The sequence below is a fragment of the Gossypium arboreum genome, chromosome 13, assembly GCF_025698485.1.
Source record: "Gossypium arboreum isolate Shixiya-1 chromosome 13, ASM2569848v2, whole genome shotgun sequence".
Lineage (NCBI taxonomy): Eukaryota > Viridiplantae > Streptophyta > Magnoliopsida > Malvales > Malvaceae > Gossypium > Gossypium arboreum.
Window position 1 is genome coordinate 8,775,953 of NC_069082.1, and position 12,055 is coordinate 8,788,007.

At 34.3% G+C, this 12,055-nt stretch overlaps 1 protein-coding gene across 3 annotated transcripts; it reads left to right on the forward strand.

Annotated features, from left to right (window-relative positions):
* The first annotated feature begins 2,152 nt into the window (after nt 1–2,152).
* LOC108463808 (ATP-dependent DNA helicase Q-like 4A) lies at nt 2,153–12,041 on the forward strand. 3 transcript variants are annotated; one of them, XM_053024753.1, is made up of 28 exons: nt 2,153–2,239; nt 2,352–2,401; nt 2,878–2,967; nt 3,048–3,171; nt 3,256–3,423; nt 3,849–3,906; nt 4,117–4,542; nt 4,932–5,102; nt 5,189–5,319; nt 5,595–5,958; nt 6,039–6,170; nt 6,532–6,618; nt 6,728–6,855; nt 7,456–7,576; nt 7,663–7,814; nt 7,890–8,025; nt 8,753–8,876; nt 8,953–9,023; nt 9,094–9,162; nt 9,388–9,510; nt 9,605–9,763; nt 9,865–9,945; nt 10,030–10,191; nt 10,289–10,344; nt 10,580–10,715; nt 10,799–10,893; nt 11,059–11,136; nt 11,535–12,041. In XM_053024753.1, exons 4-28 carry the CDS (start codon nt 3,164–3,166, stop codon nt 11,908–11,910), a joined length of 3,612 nt encoding a protein of 1,203 aa, XP_052880713.1. In that variant the 5' UTR covers nt 2,153–2,239; nt 2,352–2,401; nt 2,878–2,967; nt 3,048–3,163; the 3' UTR covers nt 11,911–12,041. The 3 variants fall into 3 exon arrangements, with proteins under 3 accessions (XP_052880713.1, XP_017619229.1, XP_017619228.1); XM_017763740.2 differs by having other exon boundaries at nt 2,220–2,401; nt 3,077–3,171; XM_017763739.2 differs by having other exon boundaries at nt 2,234–2,401.
* Nucleotides 12,042–12,055: the final 14 nt, after the last annotated feature.

Sequence of the window (12,055 nt, forward strand, 5' to 3'; positions counted from 1 at the left end):
CTGCTTTTCTTCTCTGTAGATCGTTGGTTGATGAATGTGTCGAGTGGATCACGTTGGAGCTCATACTATCTGCTTTTCGATTCAGTAGATTTTTGATCATTTTGACTCGGTTATTTGTGGCATATACTGAGGTAATTGTACAGGTTGAACGTTAGTGGCTACATGTCTTGTACATAGGTGTAGTTGTGGATATGTTAGTATTGAGACTTGTCACTTTAGTCTACAAATGAAATTTGGTATTAAGATGGTTGTAATAGTTGTAAATGTGCATATGGTTGTTTTGGTATGCCATAATTGTTGATATGAATGGCAATTTTGAATGTGTATTGCATGTTGCTTCTAAGCGCACTTTGAAAATGATATTTGTTGCGGAAATGGTATGTTAGATAGGTTCTGAGGTTGTTGTGGCATTGATACAAACTTGGTATGTTGTTTGGTTTTAGAACTGTGGTTACTTATATGTGCTTGGAATTGGTGTTTTGATTGCATACGGTTAGTTATAGTCAAGTTTTGGTAAGTGTTGGATTAGCCACTTTGAATTGAACAAGTTGAGGTGCATTGAATGGCATATTGGGTTAATGTTTAGAGAATGATACGTGTTAGCATGGTTTTGAGGTATTTTGAACAAGTCAAGTGTTGTAAAATGCTTAATCAAGATTGTTATTTAAGGTTGGTTTTGAAAACAAACTTCAAATGACCTATTTTTGTACCAGACGATCTAGTCACATGGTTATGTGTTAGACACGGGCTGGTTGCACAGTTGTGTGATTTTTATTTAGAAAATGGGACGTGTTGGAGCCACATGATTCTCGGTTGTCACACAGGCCAGCTACACGCTTGTGTGAGTACTGTAGGTTTGGTCAATTATTTATTCACACGGTCTTAAATTGTTACACGGTCCAGCCACATGATCATGTGATTACTGAGATGAAAATTTGGTGTTTAACCTACACGGCTTCAGAGACTTACACGGCTTGGACACACAGCCGTGTGACCCTTGTTTTGCATAATTGTCATTCTTTTTGAAAAAGTTTCTAATTGGTACTTGTTCAATCTCAAGTCAACTTTATTGCATTTGTAAGCTCGTATAAAGACTCGAGAGAGATTTTAAATTGTATCAAATGATTATTATGACTAAATTTTGGTTTGAGTTTGCTGTTAAACATCTATAACTATACTGTTCTGTGCTAGAACATTTCGTAACTCTGGTATTGGCATTTTAATATCATATTATTATCGACTCGATGCAATATTCTTTATTCAAATACGAATATTTTTGTTCTTAACAATTCATAACTATATTAAATTTAGTCATCAACACTTACCCATTATGCCAATTTAATAATAATTATAAAAATAAAATGATTAAAGATAAAAAATCAATTAAGTCATTATCAATATTTTTCATCCAATTAAGCCTTTATTGACAAAAACAAATCAATTAAGCATTTACCGATACATTTTGCTGGCGTGTCAAAACACACTATCAGTGTTTATTTTGTAATTTATACTATTATTTAAGCTCCTAATTAAGTTGGTGTCACGAGTCAACCGAACACCAATTCAGTTAAGAAAATTATGAACACGTCATTTGGTAATTAGAATAAATTATATTTTTAAGGGTATTTTAATCTTTTCACTGGACACCAACCTAACTAGGTAAATATGAAAACATCGTTTCATAATTAAAATAAAATTTATCTTTAAGAGTATTTCAATCATTTCATTATAACAAAAATAAATAAAAATATGCATATAGTAAGAATTAAACTCGCACCAATTGGATTATTAAAATTTTAAATTTATCACTCAATCATAACTTCATTTTAATGTATTTTATACATTTTATTTTAATATGCAAATTTATTATTTCCATCAATTATATATATTAAAATGATATTAGTTGAGTTAATGTCATAAGTCAACTCGACATTAACCCATAATCGAAGACAAAACTAATTATAAATAATTATAATATATTTAGTATTATTTATCGATGTATTTATATGTTTAAATTTTACTTTACTCATAATTTAATCTATTTTTATTTTAATATCGTACATATTTATTACGTTATTATATGCCTATATTTTAAATCCGTATTTTCCATATATACATATACATGCGGTGATAAAACTTGTAATCTTTACAAAGAAATAGTAAAAATTGAGTGACCACAAGAGTAGGTAATTTCATGAGGGAAAAAACACACGGGTAGTAATTTCATTTTAACAAACAGGTCGAATTATCCCGCCACTCCAATGCCGCCCTGTATTTTAAAAGCGCCTTTTCTCTTTCTCTGCAATTTGGAATTTGCAAATTCATTTTTATTTTTATTTTTTTGCGTGCAGATTGTTATCTCTCAGATTAAACCCTAAAAGGAGTCCGATTGCAAAATAAGGTCAGTTCACTCTTCGATTCATTTCTCTCAATCAATTCAAATCTAGTTTCACTCATTCTCATTATTTAAGTGCATTTTCAACTTATTTTAGCCGGTGTAGCTCTTGAATACATGAAGTTTTTTTTTTTTTTTTGGATTTTATCAGTTAACTCTAACTAGGCGCTACTTGTTTAGCCATTTGTCCTTGTTTTTCTTTTCTTTGGCTTAAATTTTCAGTCTCGCTGTTTACATTTTCTGAATTTGTTTATTTATTTTTTAATTTGTATTGATTAATGCAATTGAACATGCCAGCGATTCGATAAACTTGGGAACATTTTGTTTTATCTTGACTAGTTTGGAGAAGTGATGAGTATTTTCACTGAAGCTTTTGGCAAATTTGTTACATTTAAACTATTACATTCCATTAAATGTGAGCATTTTTCGGGAAAAAGAAAGTTATTGTGTATTTCTTCTAATGCGTGAAAGCTTGATTTTAGGGCACGGGAGAAGAGCAGTTATTTTCTTTTCCTTATTTTTTGAAAAATAGATTGGATTTCGAAAATAGGGACAAATTCTCCAAGGTGCAGGTATCACTCATTCACTTAAAATTATGTCCCTTTTTGTATGTTTATCAAATTCTAATATATTTCTCTCATTTATGTTCAAGCTCGCATTAATAAGGTTTAGGGTTAGCAGGTTTATTAATGTTGAAGTTTTAGGGCAATGGGTCTTTTATCAAGAAATCAGGATCTATGTTAGTCAGTGACCAGGGGAAAGCATACCATGCCCGAGTATGTCTTTGTTCTATCTATAACGATTATCTATTATTTTTGCATTTCTTGGTTGGCTAATTCTTCATTGTTTTTTACATGCAGTCAAAGCGATTCAGTTGAATCTCAAAAATGTTATGACAAACTTCCCAATGTCAATTGGTTGCAGCATTTCGATGCACATGATAAGTTTGCATGTCAAAACAAGTTTCTGTGTACGAATTTTCTGTTCTCCCTAGAAGGGCAAAAACCTCAAGGAACAATGTTTGCACGGTAGGTTACTGTTATATACTTTGATGTTTTTCTTTGAGTAGCACTTTCTAAGTCTTTCTCCCTAATATTTTCCTTATAACATGTCTTATGCTTTGTTGGTTTAGAATTAGTACAACTAAACATTATATAAAGCAAAATTGGCTGTGGTTACTACTTACTAATGTGGGAATCTACTCTGTAAAGCTTGACATTTGGTTATTAGATGAACAACAGACTTTCTGGTAATTGTTGCTTTATATCAGAAAAAGAATAATATCAAGATGCAGCTATTAATCATGGAATGAATGTTATTATGTGATACCTTCATAAGATTTTTTTGATTGTGTTGTATTACATAATTCAAAGCATCCAAGGAATAATTTCTTAGTTTCATTCCATTGACCTACTTATTGATTCTTCTAACAAACCATTCTCATGTCTTTAAGGTTAACTTCCCGCCAGATTCAGAATTCCCAAATATTTCAGCATACGCAGGTTGAAAAGGTAAACATGATTGAAATATTAACTAGTGTTTTCACCATAGCTGGTTTTCAGGGGATATATGGCATTTTAAGTTGCTTGCTCTTCTTATTTCCAGATAATTTTCCTTCATATATTAGACTTAGATTCTGTATTCTTAGATATCCCCTGCTTGGGTTTTTATTTGTGTTCACATTTTTATGTCTTGAGCTTTTCTATGGAAATCTCTCCTAGGCTTGGAAGATTCTTTCTAGCCTACCAGCATCTTGCAGGACCTACTTAAAACCAGGAACAAGTGCTCCCGTTAAGCCTTCAACGGATGAGATTTCACATAATCGGAGAGGAAGATCTACCCTTGTAGAGCTATCAGGCATGAAGCGGTCTGAACATATGCATGTGCATCCAAACAGCAGTGAAACTGAAAGCAAGGTCAATGGATTTGGAAGGTGCATGACCAGTTCTTTTCCATCAAATAATGCCAATACCATGGAAAGCGGAAATAATTTACGAGGGAACAGCGGGATTACAACATCGATGTTCAGCCATAGCAATTCTAAAGTTTCTGGCGGATCATTAAAGAATCAAACTTTCCATGGTGTCCAACAGGAGCAGTCTGCAGATGTTTTGGCTAATGAAATTGATGATGATGACTTACTGAAGGTAATCTGCTTCACCTTGTCTGCTTTGGTGATATTTGAGTTAAAAATTGGGTATGTTCATGAAATTGATTTAGTTCTACATTTCTCTCCCCCAGTCAAATTCTTTTTTAACTTGCATTTTGCTTTCATTTGAGTGGAGCTGTTGAATCTGGGGTTTATCTTGATGCAGTCAATTGGTCATATCGACTGTATCAAGGTCATCTATTTATTGCTTTAACAATTGTACCCCTTTCTAGCTATTCTGATGTTATTAATTATGCTGGTTTTTTTGCATTTATTTGTCCTTTTTCTTTGAATTACTAGTAGGGTTCCATGACTATATCAAGCTTGAGTTATTCTTTCAGTTAATTTATACATCAGTGTTAATCTCGGCCTATTATTGGGCTTCAGGATATTGATGTGGATCAGATTGTCTCAGAACATTATCAGTCAACTTGTACACCTCAACCTTCAGTTTCTAAATTTCTGCCTATTACCCCAAGTGTCGATAAAAATGCTTTTGCAGGACAAGAAACTTGTTTGCCACCTGAATTATGCTCAAACTGCAGTCATGGGTGTAAGGTATACATTGTATCTGCTTTTTCTTTTACTCTGATGTCATTTCATTTTCTCCAAGTTTATATCCCTTATTCTGGAAATTAATGCAGTTAGGGCACTGCCCAGAAGCAGCAAGTCATGTACAGGAAATGAAAGACATGTTAATTGCCGTGTCTAATGAATTACTTGACAATGCTACCAACCTGAGTCCCGAGCAGATAGAGAAGCTTCGCCAAGATAGGTTTGTCCTGAAACCTGTTATTGTTCCGCACTTCAATTCAAGGGGATTTATTGAAATCAGGTTTGCTGTCAGGAAATCATATTGAAGAATGATATTCATAGAAGACAGAGAGACAATAAATGCAGTTAAATTAGGAATTATGGGGATGAAGTGCAATGGATGACACTTGACATTAGTCTATTTTATTTTCTACACATTCAGATCCTTTTCAAACTGATAAGAACCAAAAACTCCTATGTCTGTGCTTCTATTAATATATTCATGTTCACGGTCAGGTTGCAGCTAAATAAGCTAATTCAGCAGCTTGAGAAATATCTCTCTGATGTGGAAAGGCAAAAGTCAAATTTTTCGGCATCAACAGCAACTCTCAGCTTCCAATATGGAACACCACAAACAACATCATTACGCACTAACCCAATTCAGTTTGATACCCAGGTTCATCCCCGTAATGAACCAAATGTGTATGACAATTGGAATTCACCAACAGTTCCTTTCTCTTCTGTAAATAGTTTTGGTGTTCCATCAGGTCCTATTGAAAGAGAACCATACATTCCACAGATTATTGACATAAATTATATTGAAGGCTCAAATGACCAAAAGTGGAGTAGTAGAGATTTTCCATGGACTAGAAAGCTGGAGGTGTGTGGCTTACTTGTTTATGAGTTTTCATACTCCATATGCATGATCTTTTCTAATGTTTTTTGCCACTTTCTCTGTAGGCAAATAACAAGAAAGTGTTTGGAAACCACTCGTTTCGCCCTAACCAAAGAGAGGTTATTAATGCCACAATGAGTGGGTACGATGTTTTTGTTCTTATGCCTACAGGAGGGGGGAAGAGCCTGACATATCAGGTAAAGTGGTTTTCTCAAGGTCTGTTAGTGGTTCTTTTGTATTTAGGCAACTACTAGTTTGCTTGCCTCTCTTGGCCTCTTTTGCCATTTCAATTTGATGCTATTTTAGTGGTACAGACATGCTTTGTCTATTCTGGTCCACTTTTGTGGGGCTAAATCTTTTTGATGTCTTGCAGTAGCTTTTGGAGAAGCATATATTGTTATATGGATTAAACTTTTATTTTATTCTTCATAAGCTTTGATTCTGCTTTAGATCACTGGTAACAAGGGAAAAAGGTTTTCTTGTTTAGGCTTTGGCTGATGCCAGCATGATACTCCATAAGGATGGACTTTAAGCATGTTGTTTGTTCTTCTATTTCAGCTGCCTGCTCTTATCTGTCCAGGAATAACATTGGTGATTTCTCCCCTAGTTTCACTCATCCAAGATCAAATAATGCATTTGTTGCAGGTAATATGTTTTATACATGTCTTGATATAGTTTATCTTTTTTCTGGATGGCTGGTAAGCTGCATTAATTGATGAATGTACTTTCTTTACCCTTTTTGACTGTATGATAGGCAAATATACCTGCTGCTTACTTGAGTGCCAATATGGATTGGAGTGAACAACAGGAGATCCTTAGAGAGCTTACTTCTGATTATTGTAAATACAAGTTGTTATACGTTACACCAGAGAAAGTGGCTAAGTGAGTGTCATGTGATTCTTTTATATTATTGCATATGGTGTTTACAGATATCTGAGGTAATTACTTGGGCTGCATCACTTGCCTGTATTACTTTGAAAGAATAGAGTTCACGCAAGAAATCAAGAAGTTCAATGATGACTTTATAGAGTTACTTAAAGAACAAAGCCTTTATTTCTTCTAACTGTAAATGTGTTACATTTTACCATACTAAAAGCGAAATCTAGTATTGGTTGGTAGTTTAAAACTAAAATTTTCATAGAACATAGCATGAAGGTTATCAACAAGGAAATTGTTTTGAATAGCTTTTATAGACAAAATATTGTTACTTAACCGTTTAACTTTTGCTTGGTTCTTTTTGAAAGCATTGGATATTCCTTTCCTACCATTTGTCTTTCCTTGGAAAGAGCCCATTCTTTCTCTACCTTAAACATCCTCTCTCTGTAATTTTAGAAAAATTTCCCTTTTACAACCTTCCACAATGTGTTTCTGGTGGGTAATTATTCCCAAGTGTACTAATCAGCAGCATACACTTGGGTTTTTGTTTTCTTTTTTATTTTTATGTAGGCTTAGTTGCTTGTATAACCTCTATCTTGATTACAGGAGTGATGTCCTCTTGCGGCACCTGAACATTCTAAATTCACGTGACTTGCTTGCAAGGATTGTGATTGATGAAGCTCATTGTGTGAGTCAGTGGGGGCATGACTTTAGACCGGATTATCAGGTTGTAAACCTCTGAATTTTCTATACTATTGGCCATATTCATATAACTTTTTGTTTGACGTTAAGCCGGTCCATAAATTTGTCCAGGGCCTTGGTATCTTGAAACAGAAGTTTCCAAAGACTCCAGTTTTAGCTTTAACTGCAACTGCAACAGCCAGTGTAAAAGAAGATGTTGTGCAAGCTCTTGGTCTCATTAACTGCATCATATTCAGGCAAAGTTTTAATCGCCCAAATTTATGGTAAGTGTTGAATCAAGATTGGGTTGTAACTGAATGTTTATGTATATCAAATCATCTCTGATTTCAAGATCACAGGTATTCCGTTATCCCCAAAACCAAGAAATGTGTGGAAGATATCGATAAGTTCATCAAAGAAAACCATTTTGATGAATGTGGAATTATTTATTGTCTTTCTAGAATGGATTGTGAAAAAGTTGCGGAGAAGTTGCAGGTTTGTCTTTCTGGTTTATCTTCTTTTTCTAATTTCCTTGTTCGAAACAAGCTGTTTGTACTCTTTGAAAGCTCACAACTATGATTTTTTTTGGGGTGCAAACAAGGTACTTAGCCTCCAGCCTAGGACCTCTACCCCAAATCTAACCTTACACTTACTATTTAAGCCCAAGTGCCACAATGTAAATTAGTTGAAAGGTGTTTAAGTCTGGAGGTACAAGGAAGCATGTTTATGGCTTAACATGCTTCTGTTGACCTTTCTTGAAATCTTATTTGCTGTTTTCCTTTTGTTTTCCAATGATGGTTAATGTGATCATGAAACCCTTTTATGATGGTGGAATATAACGAAAATGGAAAAAGATTGTAAACAATTTCTGTATTCAAGCTGAGGAAACTAGTTCGAGCGCAGATAAGTATTGAAGTTGTATTTATGCCTTTTGGTTGTAACGCTTCCATTTGATCACATTAGAGTTGTATTGTCGATGTCCAAGTACTGAAGAAAATTTATCAGCTCAATGTTTTGCCCATCTGCTAGCAAAAAGACTGCTGTTTGCACTAGGAATTTTTTTAATTAAGTAGACAGGTAGAATATTATATCTACCTAATCCTTAAACTTCATACTCTAAACGAATCCGATTAACTGAAGAATTGGATTTTATGAGAAATCAAATCAATTATCCTTTTTCATCTAATTTGTCCATGCCTGTAATGGTGCATTCTGTCTTTAGGAATATGGGCATAAGGCAGCATTTTACCATGGTAATATGGATCCTGCACAACGTGCCTTTATTCAGAAGCAGTGGAGCAAAGATGAAATCAACATAATTTGTGCTACAGTGGCATTTGGAATGGGTATCATTCCCCTTTTCTTTCTTTTCTGGTTGTTTCATTCATGGAAAACAACCATGCATTAACCCTTCTTTTTCAGGTATCAACAAACCAGATGTTCGCTTTGTCATTCATCATTCTCTTCCAAAATCAATTGAAGGTTATCATCAGGTAATCATTGAGATAAAAATCATGCAGTCTGAAAATTCTGTATGCTTAATATGTTTTTGCCATGTTTTAGGAGTGTGGTCGTGCTGGTCGAGATGGTCAACGCTCATCTTGCTTATTGTATTATAGCTACAGCGATTATGTAAGTTGCTCCACTTCATGTAATGCATATTTGGGATTTTTGTTAGTTATTAAATCTTTAGGAAATGAGTTCATCCACCTTCTGATTATGCTCAACAAACTTAAAGTGACTAGTGATATCTGTTCTTTTCCTGTCTTCTTTCACATATTAAAGTCTTGGATAAATCAAGTGAAGTGGTAGTGGTATTTCTTTTCTGCCTACTTATACATATTGACTCTTTTGAAGATACGAGTCAAGCATATGATTAGTCAAGGAGCTGCAGAGCAAAGCCCCTTAATTACTGGACATAGTCGCTTTAATAATTCAGGGAGGATATTGGAAACAAATACTGAAAATCTCCTACGCATGGTATTGATATAAACTCCTGGTATATTTTCCCTTGATTTTATTATTGTTATTATAAATTTTCAATTTATCTTAAATTATGATCTTAATGTTTCAGGTTGGTTATTGTGAAAATGATGTTGATTGCAGACGTCTTTTACAGCTTCTTCATTTTGGAGAAAAATTCAATTCCACACACTGCCAAAAAACTTGTGATAATTGTTGCAAGACTAGAAGTTCTGTCGATAAGGATGTCACAAATATAGCAAAACAACTGGTTAGAAGGAATTTTGCATCTCTGTTGCATTCATTTCCCCGTCTTTATTGGGAATATGAACCTATAATTTCAATTTGCTTATATCACCCTTGCATTGCTAGGTTGAACTTATAAAATTAACAGGCCAGCAGTTTTCATCATCGCATATTTTAGAAGTCTTCAGAGGTTCCTTAAGCCAATTTGTGAGTCCTAAACACATTGTTTGGCTGTTGTTTATTCCATTACCTTCTCTGATGACAATCTTTTTGGGGTAATGCTGAAACTAGGTCAAAAAACATAGACATGAGACTTTGAGCCTGCATGGTGTGGGAAAACATCTAGCCAAGGGTGAAGCTTCCCGCATAATACATCATCTTGTTGTTGAGGAGTACCTTTTGGAAGATGTTAAAAAGAGTGATATTTATGGATCTGTGTCATCAGTGCTGAAGGTATCCCTCAATACCTACCTCTCACAATGCTCACTTGGCTGAATTGGTTCTTTTAAAAAAGAGCGAGTACATAATTGCTACTTTGATTTGTTTCCAGGTGAATGAATCCAAGGTTAAAAATCTCTTCTCTGGTAGTCAGGCAATCATAATAAGGTTTAGTGTTTCTTTTTGCTGTTTGTATTATCATAACTTGTAGCAATCAGTAGAAAGAAGTATGTATGCTAATTATAAAGCTCTTGATTGAGTTAATGCTATCAGTCGAGTTATATCAACTCCGTTGAAGAATTGATACACAGACATATATCTTTATATTCGAATCCTTGTTGCTCAGAGTTTGCTTTTAGAATACTGCAATGAAATCATCCTGACATCTGATAATACAATGTAGATTCCCTAGCACTGTAAAAGTAGGTAAACTGAGCAAACCAGAAGTGACTCCAGCGAAAGGCTCATTGACCACATCAGGGAAGCTAAGTCCTCCAATAGTTGACACACCGGCCCAATCTCAGTCCATAGTTGACTTGGTACATTTCTTTGATGCCTTCCTGCTCATATACTAGACATGATTCTGGTTTTCTTGATAACTTATTATATGTTTTTACAACAGAATCTGTCTGCAAAACTATATTCTGCTTTGCGAATGCTTCGAACCATTCTTGTTAAAGAAGCTGGTGAAGGGGTCATGGCATACCACATTTTTGGGTAATCTCTCAATATTCTGCCACTCATCTCTTATGTTTCTGTTTCACATTATTTTGTCTCAGTGAAACTGGGATAAAATGAGAGGAAAAAAGTTATTAGAAATTCTAGTTTTATGCTATCTTTATCGTTTCTTTTAAGCTTATATGTTTTTTCCTCTTCACCTAGAAATGCTACCCTGCAGCACATAAGCAAAAGGGTTCCAAGAACAAAGGAAGAACTCCTCGAGATCAATGGCATTGGGAAGTAAGTTCTGAAATTCAGATATTGTGGATATTGGACTTGCTTTTTCAGATATTTGGATTCGGATAATCCAATTATTGCCTGTAATGGGTCCAGAGAGGATGCAAAATAAACCTTCGAATATCCATTATTTGAATTGGATATTTGAATCGACTTTATTTTTGCATTTGGATTCAGATATCTGAATCTATTCACCTTTTATTTTTATACTTATTAAGTGCCAATATTTTTATTTGATTCAGGTATCTAATAGATATTTTAATTAATTCGGATTCAAGGATTCAAACATTATAAAATTACTTATATTTGACGTATTGCCATCCTTGAAAGTAGTTTCTATTATAATTTTTGTTCGTATGTGTATATGATTAATCAACAAAAATGTTTTAATCAAAATACAGGGCTAAGATACTCAAATACGGAGATCGGTTGTTGGAAACCATTGAAGCTACCATCAAGGAACACTACAAAGCAGACAAAATCAGTAGTGGCAGCAGCAATGACAGTAATGATTCTGCAAAGAGGAGAAGAAACACAAACGCAAACATAGACAACGATGACGACTTCAGTAGAAGCACTGGTCGGTCCAAGAAAAGGACAGTGGAAAGGCAGGACAAAGTTGGTAACAGTGATAATAATCATCAATACCCTGCTGATGAGAATGACCTGGATTTTGATGATCTTGATTATGTATATGATGTTGAATCGAAAGAGAACCGCCCACAGGTAGAGGTCAATATAAATGGAAGGGTGCTACCTTCTTGGCCTAGAACATGAAACATGTGTAACATCTCAACCAACATTGGTTTAATTTTGCTAATAGAATGTAAACTTTTTAACACTAAACCTACATTTCTACTAACATTTTTGTGAAATGGCCAAGGAATTTCATGAGCTGCTTCAAATAATATTCGAATAATTG

What these genes read in the sequence shown, in the direction of transcription:
- LOC108463808 (XM_053024753.1), top strand. An exon ending in GGAAGAGCCTGACATATCAG is followed by an intron (nt 6,171 to 6,531) that starts GTAAAGTGGTTT and finishes CTTCTATTTCAG; the next exon opens with CTGCCTGCTCTTATCTGTCC. An exon ending in GAGATCAATGGCATTGGGAA is followed by an intron (nt 11,137 to 11,534) that starts GTAAGTTCTGAA and finishes ATCAAAATACAG; the next exon opens with GGCTAAGATACTCAAATACG.